The 19,436-nt window shown below is 39.8% G+C and overlaps 1 protein-coding gene and 1 long non-coding RNA gene across 2 annotated transcripts in view; both read right to left on the bottom strand.

Annotated features, from left to right (window-relative positions):
- The window catches only part of TGFBR2 (transforming growth factor beta receptor 2), a 72,600-nt gene extending 69,754 nt beyond the window's left edge, over positions 1–2,846 (bottom strand). Inside the window, exon 1 of the mRNA XM_010712891.3 lies at positions 2,797–2,846. Within this exon, the coding sequence (XP_010711193.1) occupies positions 2,797–2,800 (4 nt within the window). The 5' untranslated portion in view covers positions 2,801–2,846. The remainder of the gene's footprint in view (positions 1–2,796) is intronic.
- Positions 2,847–3,581: 735 nt separating this feature from the next.
- The window catches only part of LOC104911534, a 57,984-nt gene continuing 42,129 nt past the window's right edge, over positions 3,582–19,436 (bottom strand). Inside the window, exons 2-3 of the long non-coding RNA XR_793978.2 lie at positions 17,721–17,788; positions 3,582–8,087 (exon numbers count right to left, since the gene is read on the bottom strand). This is a non-coding gene — a long non-coding RNA (uncharacterized LOC104911534). The remainder of the gene's footprint in view (positions 8,088–17,720; positions 17,789–19,436) is intronic.

Genomic DNA, 19,436 nt, shown 5'->3' with positions numbered 1-19,436 from the left:
CAGCGGCGCGAGGCCGGCGGCTCCCCAGATCTCCTCCCTGCATCCCCATCGCCGTGCCTGGCGATGGTGCTGCAGCCCGCGCTCCCCACTGCAGAAGCGTAGTCGAAAGGGTGCCCGAAAACGCCAGATAAAATGGAGTGGGGCAGCAGGGGAGGTTGAAGTCGGGGTAATAACAGGAAATGTTCACACAGACCTGCCTGACATTCATCTTGCAGAAGTTGAAGTGGACCGTGACAACTTGTCACCCACCTATTTTTATTTATGCATTTTGCTCCCAAACAGACCAGATGCACACCATTTGATGTGTGTGACACAGGGCATATTCATCGCCATTCCTCATTCCATCTCTGTTGAGTCTTTGACACAGATTTCTCCAAAAGGAAGAAATTGTGCCAGTTATTCATAGAGTGAAAGCACACCTGAGATGCCAGCTTTGCACTTCTAGAGACCAGAAGGAAGCATTAGGCCCTTCACACATTTAGGCTGAATAAAGCCCAAGCCTCGTGCCAATACAGATCCAGCCACTGGATAGCCAGCAATTGCCTTGAGACCCACTTTTGATACCCAGAGCCTTCCTTTCTTTCCAAGTTCAGTGGCATTGATGGAAAAATGAATTGATGCACACAGACATAATTTGAGAATGCCTGCTCAGTTGTTGGTGATTCACTTCTGTCTCAATTACAGCACTGTTTAGAGATGCAGGTTTGCATATTTCAGAAAAAAAAAAAAAAGGCTGAGCCCTCAGTGAGTGTGTGATCATGCTCTGAATGTCCCAGATTATCTCCATATGAATTTGGAAGTATTTGTATAGTGCATTTAATTGGCCTATAATAGACATAAAAATCTCATTGTGATTTTATGTAAATTTGGTTTTAAAAACTCCCTAAATGCAGATTTTCACAGTGCAGACCAAGTTTATTGTGCTAGTTCACATAAACCTATCCATGAGCATTTTCCTTGTCCTCATCCCCTTTAAATACAGTCAGGAATCACTCAGAGACCATCTTCCAACCAAAGGCTGGAGAATTACTGGACTTGAATTGAGCAAAGCTCAGTGCTGTCCCTCTGCTTCCTGTGAGGAGCTGCAGCCACCACAAGGCCTCCCCTCAGCTCCTCTGCTCTAGGCTGAGCAAACCAAGGGAGCTCAGCTTCTCCTCAGATGAAGTGAGGTCTGCTATAAGTGACTGAATGAAGAATGAAAAATGAAGACTCATTTTTCCCACATGAGCATTGCTTTCATTTCCAGATGTGGTACCCACATAAAATTGTGCTACAGTGGGAGCCCATGTGAATGGTGGGTGTTACAGAAAGTTTTTGATGGAAGCAATATATCCTACCTGGATATCCTAGATATTTCAGCCTGGAAGGCCAACAGTATGCTGAGCTGCATCAAAAGAGGGGTGGGCAACATAGAGAGAGAGAAGTGATCCTGCCCTTCTGGTCTGCTCTTGTGAGGCCCTATTTGGAATAGCATCCAGGTCTGGTACCCCCAGCACAAAAAAAGACAGAACTGTTGGAGTAAACCCAGAGAAGGGCCATGAAGATGATCAGAAGTCTGACACACATCTCTCTTTTGAAGAAAGATTGAGGGAGTTGGGCTTGTTTAGCTTGGAGAAGGGTGCAGGGAGACCTCACTGCAGCCTTCTAGTACTTGAAGGGAGCTTATAAGCAGGAGGGAGACCTACTTTTTACAAAGGTAGACAGTGATAGGACAATCACAAATGGCTTTAAACTAACAGAGGAGAGATTTAAATTAGCTGTTAGGTGGAAATTCTTTACTCAGAGGGCAGTGAGACCCTGGTACAGCAGCCCAGAGAAGCTATGGTGCCCCATCCCTGGAGGGGCTCAAGGACAGGTTGGATGGGGCTCTAAAAAGCCTGAGCTGGTGGGTGGCAACCCTGCCCACGGAAGGGGGTTGGAGGGGCTTTAAGGTCTATACCAACCCAAGCCATTCTGTGATTCTATAACTCTATTCTCAGTAAAAGAATAGAAGTCTCACAGAAGTCCACATAGAAATCAATCCCGGTTTGGTTCAGAGATTTGTCTCAGGCTTGCTCATGTCCTGCATTTAGGTAGTATAAGCTTTCCTATTAGGGCCCAAATGCAACCTAATCAGGATTTCCTGGACAATCAAAGTATGTAAAACACAACTTAACTGGTCTTTTCTTCCCATTTTCTCATTCATAGTTCCCAGTTCTCTATTTGCAGCCTGCAATTTATTACTGACTTCTAGACTGGAACTGTGAATATTTAACCTCAGTTCAACTGTGGTATGAAAGAACCAGCATCAAAGAGCCACAGACTGAAGCTGTAAATAATTAACACCACCTGATCAGGTGATGAAGGACCAGCTAATTTCAATTCTCTACTCAGATAAGCAGAATTCTGAGCCTTCAAAAAAGGTACTCAGAGCACAAACATGCTGTATGTTTCATGCCTCAGGGGCCGACTAGCGAAGACAACACAAGTGCTTCATGCTGTAGTTCTTATGACAGCCTATAAAGCGTATTGAATACAAATAGTTTCTCTCTGTTATTTAAAACATTCCTCATCTTGCTTATTTCTGTCAGTATCCTAAACAATCTACAGCATTACTCTTATACAAAGAACACTTCCAAGCTTCTACAAAACTTGCATTGTTAATAAAAACTGTAGTTTCTCTGTATTTAACATACACTTCTGTACAGTTAACAAACGTACATTTAGAAGAGTAGTATAGTTAGGATAGCATTTAAAAGATTTAAAGTTAGAAAAATTATCATGATGGAAAGAGACAATAAAAAATGAAACACTCACCCATGTCCTAGGCTCACATAACAAAACTCCAAAAGGAGAGAACCTCAGAGAGACCCTTCTTCAGGGGCAGTCAGCCCTTAAATGGGGTCTAGGAGAGGTGCAGCCAGGCTCCACCCCTTCCGGTCACACAGCTGAATTGCCTTCACCTGTGCTCCATGGCTGATTCAGTGCTTGCTTCAGGTGATCAATCAGTGGTTCAGGCTGTGACTTAACAGTTCCTATACGCACTTCTAAAGTCATTCTGCCCACAGCCAAAAACTGCTGATGTGCCCAGTAAAGTAATTATTTTTACTAGTTTATTAGGTCCAGTCATGCTTTGCTTAAAAATCCCACAATATGCTACTTCCCAGATCCACTGACTGAGAACTACATAAGGCTTATACAGCTGCACTAACACAAGGTACTGTTCATGCCTATATTAAGCTGAGAGATGTGGCGTACAGTGAAAACATCTCACTTTTAGCTGTCTAGAAGTTAGCTTCAAAGTGAGGTTCAAATAGATGACTGAGACAACCTGGTAGCATTCGCAGCATCCAATGGAGCAATTTCCTTTATTCGACTGTAGTGAATTAGTCCCAGGTCAAGCTCCAGGACCAAATGGTTGAGTACAAAGGCTGGATGATCTAAACCACCCTTATGCTGGTAGCAAGCTATTTGGCCATCAAATCCTTTCATATTTTGTCCTATTCAAAAGAGAATGGGAAATCTTTTCTTTAAAAGTTGACATGTTTTGTATGATACAGATCATTATTTATTTTGAAGTAATGAATTGGTTTGACATTTTTTGGTTGTTCTCTGTATTTTACATTTAAAAAATGAAATATGAGATCAACATACAACATTTTGATTTCACTACAGTGAAGGAAGAGGCTTATTTTCAGGGGAATTTTGACATTTCAGTTCAGATCAGAGTCAAAGTTTGTAACCCTATATTGTCTGCAAACCAGAACTTATGTTCCCTGCAGCACTCCATTCTCATAGCTGACATTTGACTGCTCATTTTCATATTCAGGATACTTGGCATAGCATATTGGCCTTTCAGCATTCTTCATAAAAACTACCCAGTTTGTGCACCATTTGCTGAAGAACACACTGTGCTCTGCAGAGTAGTGTTACACTGTTGTGCTTGTATCATTGCTTGCATCATATTGCTCTCTTCGTTTAAGTTATCAGAGAGTACAGAATCACAGCTTCTGTTAAATGCAGTTTTCTTCTTTGGCATAATCACTGGTTTGAACTTGTTGCTAATAATTTGCACTGTTACAGGAACACACGCAGCCTCAAGCAAGGACATTTACAAAAGGTTACATTCATTGCAAAATGTTTTGAAAGGCTAATAAAAAGTGTTTGGACTTAGCACAGCATTCTGCTTATCTCACAGATATAATCAAATTAAAACATCTGTTGTATGTAAACATCCATCAGAAGGAGGCAATCAGCTTGTTATCAAGTCCTGCATACATCAGAGGAAACAAGAATAATGTTATCATCTAAATTTATCTTCGTACTGCTTTCTGTACAAATCTCATGAATGACACTTAACAAAATAAAGTTCTGCAATATTATTCAAATTAGCACTAGATTCCCAGGGCACTGCTGTTCACAGGATTTCTGACTTTTATCTATCATGCAAATCAACCATTTTTAGGGTTCACTGAATTGGCTTGTTCTGTGTTTTTACTTCATATGTATAAATATCCCCAATAGTGAAAGCTGAAGTACTTTCAGTGTGAAAAATATACATTATTCCTTCAGTGCAGGGCCAGAAGCAGGAAGTACCACAAATCTCACCATGCAATATTCCACATGAGGAGCTCAATTGCCATTTTCCAAAAACTAAGGACATTTCATGAATTTTATACTGTTTCCTTCAGTGTAATGTACTGTTCCTGAGAGGTATCTGAGCCGGGGAAAACCTTGCACATTTTCATAAGCATGTTTTTTCATCTCAACACTTCTACATGTACTAAAACTTGTAAAACTAAGTCTAGATAAATTGACATTTTTAAAGTACACATAACAAAATCATTGCAGATATGCTCAGAAGATAATACAAGTTGCTCAAAAATATTGTTACCCATGGAACTTGTCTCCATTAGCACATAATTTGTGCTATTCATCGAAGCTTATTATTTTAGGATCTTCATTAGAAAGAATTTGAACATTGGATGCCAAGCCTCATAAAATATCTGAAGCTATCAAAGAACCTAAGTAGCGTAACACAGAGACCTTTCTATTTCTTTTTTCCCACTGGAATGAAAGGGAGTTGTGAATCTAAGAGTATATCCCTAAATCTAATCTGAAAGAATCCCAATACTTCAACCGCAAAGCCCCAGAACCGAGGAAAGTATCCTCCCTCCCCTGAAAGCAGACGATCATGCCTGTGTTATTCAGAAATGCAGTACACTGATGATGTTAAACTGACTCATTTGACCAGGATCTTTAAATAAATTTATTTGCAATAGCGCAGCTGTTAGTCTCAGGAAGGTTCCATAATTTTTATCTGCAAGGCAACTTTATGATCTGTGGTCACAGGAGGTGGCTACTGTGCTTCAGAGGTCAGAAGCATGCAGTACAGAAGGATTCAGCGTGCCCGGGAGCTGGATATTGTTGCAACACAGCTGACCCTGGAACTAATGGGTTGATTGTGGCTTGCAAATATCTCAGCTGCTATCATTCTGAAGCCAAGCTATCTGACAGAGCAACTTAACATGCCAATGGGTTATGTCATGCAGGTATTCCTTTATTACAGCGCTGGGTGCATGGGGGATCACTCCACTGAACATTCACACCAAGGGAAGCAGTGACTACATATTTATAGGCATAGTGTATACATATTCATTACATTTCTGAGAAAGTGTTGCATATTGTCCCGCCCTTCTGAGCATGCGTCATAAAATGTGGGAAGGGTCTCTGGGCCCTATCTGGTGGTCGTTGGATGAAGGTTAGTAGTCATCCTCGCAAAGGCTCAGAGTTTTCCTCTCAGTGAACTACTAACCTTTAAGGGGGCTGTAGCACAAACGAGCCTCAGCTAGTGTGTTGAGCTGAAGCATCTGTTTTGCTTCCTTATCTCTAACAATAAGACGTCTGTCCTGCTTTCTTATCTTTACTTGACAGCAAGTTCTTGCAACCTCCACATTCTGTTCTTGAACTTATGTTTACGCAAGCATTCACGAAGTCCACACAAGTTATGTGAAAAGCTATTCATTGTTCCTGATTCAATTCACTTTTGCTGTTTTTCTGTTTCCCTGACTAGAGACCATAACCAAACTAGCTTGTGAGCCCAGTTCTCAGGCTGTGCAGTCTTCCGTGTCCTCCAGATTGATACGACATCCCCTCCAAGTCTTACCAGTCCCGAAAGCTAGCAGGCTTTCCTCTTCACAGTGCAGGCAATACTAGCCAGGCCACCTTCAATAGTTTCAGTTCTTGGATAGAGATGGCTAATACTGAACAGTCCAAATTACACAGTGCTCACCTGAAAATCTCAATAGGATAAGCAACTCTATCCTATTAAGAAAAGGACTGCAATTCTATCTGTTGGATGGGCACAGGTGGAGAGAATTAAGGACTTCTGCAAAGGAATTCTTCTAAAGACCTGGGAGAAAACCTTAATCCACAGCCTCAGTGATATTCAAAGCTGTCTGCAATACAGATCACTATGACAATATAGGGGCCATTAGAGAAAACTTTAGTGCAATTTACACCCATTTATTACTCTTTTACAATGTTAAAGTGTTACAAACAGTCCTTAACATAACTGAGAATTAGATGCTTTGCAGTTAATAAAAGAAACATGATTGACTCTGTTGCCTGTGGAGAAATAATATTATACATTTTCTGTCAATTTGGCATTTCTGGTGTGCCTCTGGGGTCTACAACCAGATATTTACTGTAAGCTGTGGACAAATGAATGGTCTTGGTTTAAATTTAGCCTTCCATACAGAGATGCACAGCATTTCTTGCTCTACTTTGCCCTGTCTGTAAGAACATTTTCTTATCTCTGGTGACCTATAGTTGGAGAAAGTGGTTTGGTAATTCTCCTGCCAAGTACAAACTAAGGTGCAATTGAAACTGATGAGGGATGAAAGTGTGAGTGATATTTGTTGTATCTTCAAATGCTTTGAAATACTTCTAGCCCAGGACTTTTACAGTTTGATCTCTGCATCAGGCAGATGTTATAGTCTTCCTATCGTGAAGGACTGCTTCCTACCTAGTTTGAAAAATAGAACATTTTTTAACATTTTTATAAGTATTACTACCTCAAACTGTCATACTCTTAGAAAGACTTAACAAGTTGCTTCTTCAAAAGTGTGTCTGTCTGTATGTACGTGTTCATGTTAACATCTCATTCAGAAAAAAATCCATGCTAGTAGTTTCACAACCAACAAGTGGTTGTAACAACAGTTCATGTATAAGTGACAGAATTTTTAGTGGCACCTTTTAGTCAAAGTGCAGAAACTTATGAAATAGGAGTGGCACTGTACACTTTTCAGCTCTCTTTGCCCTGATAGCTACAGGGAAGAATTGTAGCTCAGGCTGGTCTCTGCATCATTACTTCCCCTGACATTTTTTTCTAGCTATTCACAGATGTGCTGAGAAGCTCTTACGTAAAGCTCTGCAAAAAGCCATGGCACAGATCCTCTTTTTCTACCAGTGCAATCATACAGAAGTGCGGCGCTTGCAAGGTGCAGCTGAATTGGGGCTGGGGAGATCTTCCACCATTTCCATGGGCCAAATCATTAGCCTATATGAATGCCAGTCAGTCACTCCCAATCTCTTGACATGCTCTTCCTGGGATAACAAGAGAGAAAAAAGCTCAGCTAAGCCGTTTTACACTCTCAGATCCAAGGTGCCAGAGCTGACTTCAGTGAAGACTTATCTTCCATGAAAATAAATGGGAAGTTAAAACACCTGTGTACTTTTGACATATCCTAGAGGTGTAGCAAAGAGGTTTTTTTGTTTTTGTTTTTGTTTTTTTCTCTCGTGCTTTTCCTCCAGCGATCAGTGTAATCTCTCACCTGCTCCTTCCAGTCTCTGGGTCCTCTCTCTCAGCTTCTCTGCTGCTATTTCTAGCTTCTGTGATTTCCTGCCAGTTGTCTCTGCCTACTCTGCCTGCTCAGCCCACTGCCTGCCATGCTGGGCTGCAACCCCAGCTGGCAGGGCTCTTACATACGTGCTTTGGGCTGTTGTCCCTCTCAAAGGAATGGTGGAGTACAGGTTCCTGCTATCCTGTATGGTTCTTCGTTCAGTGCTCTTGTGGAAGCTTTTCTATGATACTTCTCTACCAGTTTCTTAAAAAATAAATAAATAAAATAAGAATTAGAGAAAAAACATCAGCTAGAACATCAATTTAGGTTCATTGTTTAATTTCTATTTAATTGTGGTGGGAAAAGTAATTAAAATAGTAAACATTATTTTTAACACTGAGTTGTCTTTAATATACCGTGATTCAAGTTTTCTGGCTATATAATCATTGACAGAAAGTTTTTCACCACTGCCCTTCTTCACACAACAACATGGAGTAAGTGCTGATGGACTTGTAAGGACTTGGATAGCTAGCTGCTGTTTATTGATTAGTTTTGATGTTGTTCATCCTATTAGGTGGTGGAGAGAACCATAGGAATCTGGCAAAGAATGAATTTACACAAACAGCTCAAGTATTTTTCCTTCCCTTTTCCATACCAACACAGATAATAGTTGTCAGCCTAATCACTTACCATACAGGCTCCAAAAGCTTTCAGTCACACAGAACACTCCCTGAAAGTCACAAAATTCCCTCCGCATGCCTTGAGAAACTGTGCCCGTTTCAGTCATGCTGAGTGACACAGATGGAAAGCAGAGCAAATCTCTCTATTGCCTTCCTGGTTTTCTCTTACTGGCCACCCAGCTCATGTTTTTTAGTGGGCTTCATCAGCAGTCAAAAGCAGGTAGCACACTGAGGTGATGAAAGGAGCCAGGTGCCATTTTATCTGTTCTACATAGTCACACAAGCTTTCACTTCACTGAATTATTTAAGGAGCAGTAACTCATTACTGGAGATAATGGCTGGAGGCAACAACTAGAGGGACATGAGTTTTTTCTTTCCTATAAATCTTTACAGGATATATATGCCTGTACATATGCATTGGAATAAGCCACTAAAAATTATCACTGTTGCACCATGTCAGTTGATAGCCTACATCTCTCTCCCAGGAGCCATACGAGCTTCCTAAGAATCAAAAGAAACCCAATGATTCTTGTAGACTGAGAGGTAAACTACCCCAAGTGAAGTGCTCTAATTCCTCAACCAGAAAACATAGTGAAAAGAGGAAGAACGAGTGAATTTCTTTTCTCATAAGCGAATGTCGTAACTAAAAAAAAAATAGTCCCTTTGCTTGTAGCACTGAGCAGATTATTGAACAAGGGTGTATTTTTATCTCATTCCTGTGGTTGACACAAAGGAACAAGGTGGTGGATAACTCACACCTCTGCGCTGCGGACATATCTTCTCATGTCCGACAGAAGTAAGAATTGCTACCAGTATGTACTCTGTAAATCTAGTATGTTTTCTTCTAAGTGGCCTGCTAGATGCAAATATCATTCTCTTTGCAGTGTTCATATTGATGATTCCTAAGAATATATCCACAGTGTCAAATGTGAATCATCTGAGGCATGCTAACATCACCACCTACTTCGTGTAACTCAGTTGGTGCCACTCACAGCCAGCCAGTGTGAGCTCTCAGGTGTGAAAGAAGTGGTGACAACTGAGAACTGGTAAGTGCTGAGAGCATGTGTAAGCCAACATGCAAAAAGCAGGAAGCAGTGTGAACTTAGCTCTCAAAGCTGTTACACATATTTTGCAGAAGCTGCATTTGCAGCCATAGATAGGAATTTGAGGTTGTTTTGCAGCAGCCCCAGTATAACCTTATGCTATTGTGCTACAAAGGATGCATAATGCTTTTAGTTTTTGCAAAACCAGTTTACCACAGAAACTTCCTTGTGGGCTTACCCCTGCTGTTTTGATGCTGTTGCACCCAGACAGCGAGCTGCTCAGAGCCCACAGCTGTGGGGGGATTTCTGTCTGCTGTACAGCAGGCAGCCTTCCCTGGCCTTCTTCTACACCATTTTAGGACTTTGCCCCCATATTGTAAAGTCTGAATCTGAATCCAAACATAGTTTTCTCTGGTATTGACAGGAGATCTCATCCTAGGTTTGGGTTTGTTCCATTCAGATCAAAGCCCAGCTGCATAGCTCGTCTTCCAACCAAAACTTCCTGAAAGCTTTGGGGTCTGTATTTCTCCATTTCTAGATGTCTTTGAAAACTGTTACATGTAAAAAACTTAAGGTCAGATCTTTGTCTCGTTAAAGTCAGTAGAGTCTTGCTTTCTTGATACTGATTCAACAGAGGCATTTAGATCATACAGATAAGACCAAAGCCAATTTTCAGGCTTTCCTATATGCCTAACTTTTAGTTGCCAATCAGACATTTAAAGTCTGTAGAAATCACCATTTTCTGATCACATTTTATTTCATCAGGTATGTGGCCTTGTCTACTTAGAACTAGCAAACATTAAAAATATATATCATGGTTGGTTTGGTTTTACCTCATGCATTCTAATAGCTGTTTCTGAGGTGGTGGGTTGCTTCCTCTGAAAGATTTAGTACTGGGATAAGATAACAGATGGAAGTGGACCGCTGAACTATCCCAAGGCAACAATTTCTGTGTTTCTGTCATTATGCAAAGCCAAAGTCTGATCTAAGCTCTCAGTTGCTGAACAGCTCTGAACACCGGTGGTCTGAAGGAAAGGACAGTAGTGTATCTAGCACAGCACTCCCCAAGCTCTCACTGGAATTTTAAACCAGTTTTTACTTTAAGCTGTGCATTGGAAAGGGTTTTGGAAAACATCTTGCTGTAGGAAAGAAAGTCATTCTGAAGGGCATGGGACTTGTTATCCTTTTTGTTTGTTTATAACAAAATTCAATTGAATGGGTCGTGCTCACTGAGCAGGACAGAAACAGCATTTGGCTTGAAATGAAGTGAGCTCAGCTTGAACATCCTCAGTTTCAGATACATGTTAAGTAACTTCCTGGTAAAAGTGTGATAAAGATTAGTTGTATAAATAAGTGTTTCTCCAGCCATGTAGAAAGAAACACTATCAGCAGCTGGAGGTGGCTGTGGTCACTGTTAAGCAGCCCCAGTGAGCTGTGATTACTAACCTAGCACTCCTCCACAACACTGTACAGTGCTTCTGGACCATCACTCTAAAACAATAGTGGTTTCTGTTCAGAGTTTGTCTGAAACTTCATCGTGCTGGGCGAAATAAATCTTCGTATATCTGAATTTCAATTCAGAAATCCAAAGCCTGATAAACACAGTTGGTTGTCTACATGCCTAGAAAAGCATCAAGAGCAAAATAATTCTACCAAATCTTATAGATCAGGAAAGAGGCCTAGGAAATACTCGCAGTCATAGCAGCACCTGTCACATCAAGCTGTGATGTGTGGGTAATTTTTTGTAAAAGAAGAAAGAGGAAGAAGCTCATGAGGTTACTTGTGGTCACTTCTCAGCTCTGATACTGCTCTCACCATGTGATTATAGAAAAGACATTTAAGATTTCAAAACACACACACAATTCTCTGCAAGGAGCAAGCTGCTAACTGCCTGTGTCTCTGGAAAATAAGACACTTTGAATACTTTCACATTTGTGAAAGAGGCAGCCTCTCAATGCATCAGCACTTTGGGGCTTATTACTAATTGTGGGATGCTTGTCCTTCAGTTGTACATTGCCTTTTCTAGAAGAGTTAGTGTCTCCACACCTCCTGCTGCAAATAGGTTGTTCAAGCTGATGGAAATACTTCAGTGTAGGTACGCATACAATTCATGGAAAGATCTTTCACTACCTTAAAATTAAAAGGAAAAAGAAAAGAGATTTTAAAGTTCTTGCTACTGCTGAGTGTTTGGAAACAAACTGATGTTTAGCTAATTTTCCCTTTCACAAGCCACACCTTGCCTTGAATTTTACATCATATTTCTTTCCGAAAATATTTCTGTTCCGAAAGTGCTTTAAAACTTTTGGTATGTATAATTTTTCTCAGTCGAGTAAGCTCAGGCAAAATAATCTGTACTGGGATTGCTTTAATTAGGGAGGGAGTTGTTGGAGAGACAGCCAAGGGAAATAAAGAAAAAGTCCCACCCCTTTCTAGCTGGGTGGAAAGATGTTCTTGGAGAGTTATGTGCTGAGAATTCATTCATAGCATAATGTCTTGGCACTGTGCAGTATTTTGTTTGATTGCTGTGGCAGCAGACGTACCTATAATGGTTTCACAGAGATATTAAAGCAGGAAAGCAACTTTTGCTGGTGAGAACTAGAAAGAAGTAGCTCACTGGTTACAATTAGTAGTTCTGCAAGAACTACCAGTTTCATGTGGAGAGGAGCAGAGTTAGCAAAAGTCTTTGCAACAGTGCCAGCTGGCAGTTTTTTGGAGAACAAGGCAATCATATGTGCTGGACACATATGACTTGTTTAGGATGGAGCATTGCAGAAATGCATTGTTTCAAACTGACTGATATTCATAATGAGGTCATTGTTCAAGCTTGAGCTCTTTCCCTATTTGACCAGTACAGTTAATTACAACAGATACTTTGTCTCTCTTTAAGCTGTAGCAAAGCTCACAATATGGGCAAATTCAAAGATGTTCAGCCTCTGTTCAAACAAAACATGTCTTTGAATGCCTATGTTTTTGAATTGTAAACTGAAATCTGAGTTATAAAAAAGTGATCTATGAATTAACTTTAATAAAGTCAATCTACACTGGTCACTTATGAGCCAGTGTGAGTCTTTCTGGAAAGGGTACAGCCGTTAGTGTTCCTTTAGCTCAACTAACTACTCACTACTTTAATACCAAAGCAAAAAGCAAAACCTTTTCCCTAGGGACTGCAATTATTTTAGTGTCATTTTCTCTCTTCCATTTGCATACCTCATTTTGTATGCAAGTATGAAAATGAAAATGACAAATAATTGGAAAAAGAAGTAAAGCTTAGTTTCAAATAGTCCTATAGAATCTCCAAATTTGAGTGAAAAGATAGTATGATTTTCAAAATAATGCTTTTTCACTAAAGAAAATATGCAATTTGCTTTTTCATTAAGTTTTTAGGTTTTGGAGGTACTGGTAATAACTGTTGTCATGTTATTACTATCTTTCTATGAGGAGCACAACAGATTTTGTGGCAGAGTTCAAAAAATTAATCAGAACAGCTGGAGATAGAAATAATGATTCAGGTAACTGTAAACAACTTGCCACATTAGCTTGTTCTCTTATTTTTTTTTCTTGTTAATGTTCTTTGTATCCAATAAAAGCAATCATATGTAAATTAAAAAACATTGCCAGTGTTTGGATTTAAAGAGTTTACAAAGCCTTTCAATCGTCAAATATTTCCTCTTAAAGGAACTGAAGAACGGTGGCATTTCCTTGTTGTCATCTGAGCTTTCTTATCAATTATAAATGTTCACCAAGGGAGGTTTAGATTGGACTTTAGGAAGAATTTCAGTATCCTTTGAGTACCTAAAGGGGAGTGTAAGAAAGGACAGATTCTTTAGCAGTGGCTTTTGTGATAGCATAAAACCAGGTAAAACTTTTGGCCATGAGCCATTTGCTGTGTAATCTACATAATCTTGCATGGATTTTTTAGTCTTGTCTCACTGCAGTAATAGTCTATGTATCTCATTTCCATCTAAGTCTTCTATGTCAATCCTTACTGCCCTGCTCTTCCACAGAACAACATGCTGTATTCCTTTCAGTTTACTTTTATCCACATTCTTTATTATCATATGAAAATCATATTTGCTGCAGTGGTCTGACCTATAGTCCGCTGGATTCAGTACTTGTCAAAATAACCCTATTAAAATATTTCACTCATTTTGAAGCAAATTGCAAATATTACCTTCCACCTTTCTGTATTTTTTTATAAATGAAACAGTTGCTTTTCCTTGACTAATTCAAACATTTTTATTATCACATCAGAAACATAATATCTTAACAATTCCAAATGCAGTTTGAAGTGGCAGAGAATACCTCAGTATTTAAGCATTTTGAAATGAATTGTGTTTCACAAATAGCCTAAGAGAAGGAAACACTTGAAGTGATTTTTGTTCTCAGAGGCCTCATTCACAGAACTTCAGAATTCTAATTGCTTCTAAAGTCAGAGTACTTAAAAAGCTGTGACCTCCCTGGACATAAAAGTAGAAGAAGCTAGAAAGATCGTACAGCTGAAAAAAAAAAGAGGTACTAAAACTTAAATCGTAATCAGAACAAGGTACTATCAGTGTGCCTTCCATGAGCAACCAAAAGCAATAGTGAGTCTTTAATTGCCTGGGTGGGATTCTTTGCATACACTGTGTGGGATCAACATTCATGAAATACGTTTTTGGTGGGAGGTGGATGGAAGAAAGGAAGGGATTAAGAAACAAAGCCAGCTGTTGGATTCTGTCACATATGGTAAGAAGCCCCCCTCCCAGCCTAACCACATAGGGAAAACTGCAATATTTCCTAAAGATGATCAGGTTCCAGCAAAACATCCCATAGCAGGATTACCTAGACAAGAGGTGCAGACATAGCAAAGCAAAATCAGATTCATATTATGAGTATCTGTCACACATTTTTTTCCTGAACCTCCTAATCTAAAGCACATCAGAGGTATGCAGCTATCCCTGAAATTTCTTTAGTTGCTTTGAAAATACTGACCAGGGCTGTAAACAGACACTGAGATAGAGTAGAAACTTGCAGAGAGACTTGAATTCAGACATACTGTGTTAAAAGAACCTTACATCGTGGAAAAAGCCAGCAGTCAACTTCTGAACCCATTCACAGGTTTCAGATTCCACTCCAGTTATGGGAGTTCAAGTTGGAGGTGACAAATACACAAATCACTGGGGAAAGATGCCCATTTACAAGGGATGGACAGAATTTCCTAGTGAGCTGTATAAGAGAGAAAATGTTTTTGAAAATTGCTGCAATTCAATCATCCAAGTCTAGTGAGGAGTCAACCATAACTTTGATGAATAATGTCTGTATATCTTCAAGTAAGTGTGGTGACAGTGTTTTGGACAGCTCTTCAAAGTGTTTCCCATTTCATTCAGACACACTTTGGTTTTGCTTAGGTTCAGCCTGAACTGACTGTTCATCTAAGTTGTTACTAGTAGGCATTTTGACATGGTAGAAGTAATGGTGGTTGCATAGCTTGACAGTGGGTGTAAAAGAAAGACGAGGTAAGCTTGTGTTAACGCACTTAGTGACTGTTAGGCAACTTGTATTAGGGCAGAATTCACTACTAAGTATCTCACTAATGCCCTAGCAAAAGCTATAGCCGTGCCATGTGCTCTGAACACTTAGCAAAAGGGGCCAACTCACTTCTCCTATGTTGAAGCTCATCCATAATGCTGATTTGAACAAAATAAATGGGTGAATGGGGACAGGCAGAGCCTCCTAGTGGGGACCTTCTGTATCACCCCTTGTGGTAGAAACCATTTCTTGGCATAGTTATATCTACTCTTACCTATGGATAGGTTTTCAGCAGGCTATGCTGCCTGAGAATTTTTTCTCCACTTCTATTCTGTATGAATATGCATGCAAAGAGCTAAAGTATAAAATTCCCTTTCAGAAAGGCTGAACATTTCAAATAAAAGACCAGATTTTCAAAAGCCTCAGCACTACACAAGATCCTGAAGGATTCTTTCAAGTCTGAATAAAACAAAGTCCACTTTGGCATTCATGAAAGCAAAGGGAATCTTAGATAGTCTTTAACTTGAGTGGCCCAAAGGAACTGAGCTCCAAGAGTCTGTCTCTGTATCAGGCTGCTAAATCCTTCCAGAAATACATTCCTAATTGTTTGAGGCCCCATACCTAGGTATGACAAAATCCCTGCTAGATAGATTTAGCTATTTATATGGTATTGATGAAACTAGTGGATTCTCAGATTGTAAATCTGTAAACTGCCATCTGCTAAGTGTTGCTGCTTTCTGAGTGCTTGCTGTTGACTCTGTTTAGCACACATTCTTGCTACCATGGACATCAAGAGGAGTATATTGTTATACCCAGTCACAGAGCTTGTACCTACAGGGTATGGTAAGTTGAGCATTCATAGTGCAGAGTTGATTTGTAATGAATTAAAGAAGTAAAAGCAAGACTTAAGAAAAATAAGATGTATCTGGCCAGTATTCTTCTGCATTACACTAAAAAGGTGTATGCAAAATACACACAACAACATTTGAGAGTGCTGAAATAAATCCTCCTTTTGCTTTAGCTGAAGATTTTCCAACCAAAAATAGAGCCCGTTTTGTGTGAGGAAAAATGCTCTAGGCTGCAGATTTTCTTTAACCATTCTTTTACTCAAACACTTCTGAAAGATACAGACCAAATTCCTGAAAAAACTCCCCCCAGATCACAATGCTGATTGCTTGCCTACTCCCTCATTTTCTCCTCGTGCAGTTCACACATACTGTACAAACTGGCAGTCGCAGGACAAATTGCATTTGCAGCTCAAGAAGCTGCTCATTCCACAGTGCACTTAGGCAGTGCTCTGTGAGACTTAAGAGGATGCTAAAAAAGGCAGGCTGCAGTTTTTGGTGGACAGAAAGACCATGGCTGCTGCGTACTTTCGGTTGAGGAGGCTTCTGTTCTGTCTTTGTTTCATCACCCTGCCTGGAATTTCTGGATTCAAATAGATATCCATCCTTTATGGGTCGTGAAAGAAAAATTTAGTACATAAACTGATGTATCAGATATATCCAACCCATCTACTTTTATTTATGACTAGATTTTTTTTTCCAAATGTCACATGATTAAAATTGGACACCAGTACCAAACGATATCAGTAATTTTTAGTGTTTGAGACAAATGGAGGCGAGAAAGAGAGAAAGACAAGGATGATGAGGACTTAAAAATGTCTATCACAATTCCAGAATTCCTTCTGTGGTAAGATTTTGAAATCTCACAGCTGCTGCCCTTTTCTTTGTATGATTGCTTTTCCAGCTGTGTGGAAATGCTGCAAAACCATTTTGTGACCTGTCATATAAAATATTTTGACTCGGCCATCACTGACGTAGGCGTTTTGGCTGAATGGTATTGCCAAACTCTAGTGTTAGAGCGGACAAAAAATTATTGTTGATTCTTAGTTGCTGTATTTGAAACTGCAACATTTAGGATGCCATTTCCTACCAAATTTGCATGCTTTATCCTTTTAAAAGTTTTGAAGCAGGTTCCTTGTATCTCTTCCATGATGCTCAAGGTAAGAAAAGAGTTATTAGGAAGTGAAAGAGAGACTATCCTTTCAGTGGAGACTGGTTTCTGACCCTGTGCTATGTGCAAAGATAAATAAATTGTAAATGGAAATATTATTGTTGAGCAATAGACATCAGGGTAGCTACCCATGTACCTGAGAAAATGGAGATGGAGGAGAGGGAAAAGTAAGCTAGTCTGTGATGTAGGAAACAGTCTGGAAAAGTACTACAGGGAAGCGATTCCAATTGCTTTATGAAAGTTCGTCTTGGCAATTTTATGCACTTCTGCAAAACATTTCAGTTATCAGCTGCCCCCCTAAACATAGCTCAGCCCTTCCTCAGACAGGGCTGCGTGACTGTTGGCTATGTGGCTGAGTGGGGAGATGCTCAGTGATGGTCAATGGCTGCTGAGCTGCCAAATAAGCCCAGTGGTCTGCAGTATGATGGAGAACAGGCTGAGGGACCTCAGCTCCCTGTGCTGCTGTGGGAAGGCACCAGAAGTCCTGCTAAATCTGTTTTCATTCAATTTCTTTTTCAGTGAAAACAGTCAACATCCCAGACTCTCTAGCAATAAACATGTATCTGAGGGTTTCACTTTGCTTGACAACAGTGATTAATCCTTCACAATTACAAAGAAAAAGGGAAAAAAATGGAAGGAAGATTGAATACCTTTCTCCACAGGCAAGTGTTTGTTTCTCGCTGTCTTGTGATAATGTCCCACAAGGTCAGGCTATAGCCTAAAGAAGAGATCAAAAGAGAATTTTCTCTCACATGCAAGTACATTATATACTCAGCTAAGTGCACAGAAATATTCATTATCTTAACTTATATCTCAAAATGTTGGTGTGTTTGAATTCAAGAAACTAGGCTGGATGAACTCTGTCAGGAAATTAGGCAAAACTACTTCTGGTAACAGCTGCCCGCAGAATTCACAGACTTCCTAAAGATAGATTTTAAGGGAGAAATACAAAATTTGGCAAAGGAAGTGATTTTCTGACAGTTGCTTTCCCACCTCACTTAGAACTGTCTTTAAGGAGCACTGTTCAACACTTTAAAAAAATTTGCTTCCCGTAAGAATGGACTCTCAAGGGTCACTTCTTCTGACTGTTTCCAGTAATGTCTGCACTTACTAGAAAATCCCAGGGTGACAGAGTCCAGACTGATAGGACACATTCTACAGTTATACTGGGTTCATTTCTTAGAAAAACATTACTTTTTGTGCAATTTATTTCATAATTTGGCATTTATGCTCAAAAATCTGCACGAGGAGGGAAGGGGAGGGAAGGAGAGAAGCCAAATTCTTGAATTATATATATTGAATTCACTGAGATTTCTCAATGTATTAGTGTATGCAGAATTAGGCTGTTGACGTGGCTTTTGTCTGAAGTAGTGCTGTGCTTTCCAGTTATTCCAGAGGCTCTGTGTAGAGTTAGAGTCTAAAACATTCAATAGAGGTATCAAAATTTGTGTTGGTAGTGCATTTGTTGAGTCTTTTGGACGTATACCCCAAAGTCCTGACCCGAGTATATTTTCATCAGAACTACTGTCAACAATTTTGAGAGAAATATAGAAAGTGATGTAGAGAGAGATATAGAAGTGGGAGAAAAATATAGAAGAGATCATCACACACTGGGAAATAAGGACTTTGTTTTAGAAGTGGGATAAAACCCTGAACGCATTTCGTTCTGTCAAATCTCCTATGAAAAAAGGATTTAAGTATGTGTGATAACTTGAACATTTTTTTCAATATCCTGTTGGTAAACGAGGTTTGACAGGGGATAATCTTGGATATAGCACAGAAACTTATCTTTCTGTAACTTCAGAATTAGAATTTCATAGTACGAAAAGAAATGCAAGGGGAACATTGACTGGGGCTTCCTGGGAAGTCTATGTGCTGTTTGATAGGCTGACTTGTAACTGCAGACTGTGCATTTATCACTGAAGGAATATTAATATTATTATTGTCAGAGGATAGAAAGGAGAGTTAAAGGGAAACATTTCAGCTACCTAAACACAGTTGACAAGTTTAGTTCAGAAGTCCTAGAGCATCTGAGACATTGTTATTTGACTTGGAGCCTATGAAAGATTTCAAGACAGACAATGGAAGGCCATTTGGAATATTTTAAGGCACTCACTCATAGGCCTCTGGACATACATGTTGAGTGAATCCCATTCTCAAAGGAAGCAGTGAAAGGGATCTGGTGAGCAGACAGAGCGCTGAGAGATAAATCCTACAGAAGACACCAGAGCACAGGCACAACAGTCTGCAAGAAAATGCCCAGAATTAAACAGTTTATTACAGGATTGGAAAAACAAGGTAATGGGAGCAGATTCCAAGGGGGAAAGAGTGGATTTGAAAAAAGAAAAGAAAAAGAAAAGAAAGGA

This window comes from Meleagris gallopavo, chromosome 6, assembly GCF_000146605.3.
Source record: "Meleagris gallopavo isolate NT-WF06-2002-E0010 breed Aviagen turkey brand Nicholas breeding stock chromosome 6, Turkey_5.1, whole genome shotgun sequence".
Classification (NCBI taxonomy): domain Eukaryota; kingdom Metazoa; phylum Chordata; class Aves; order Galliformes; family Phasianidae; genus Meleagris; species Meleagris gallopavo.
Note: the sequence above shows the minus strand (reverse complement) of the source record. Positions and strands in the feature narration are given on the sequence as shown.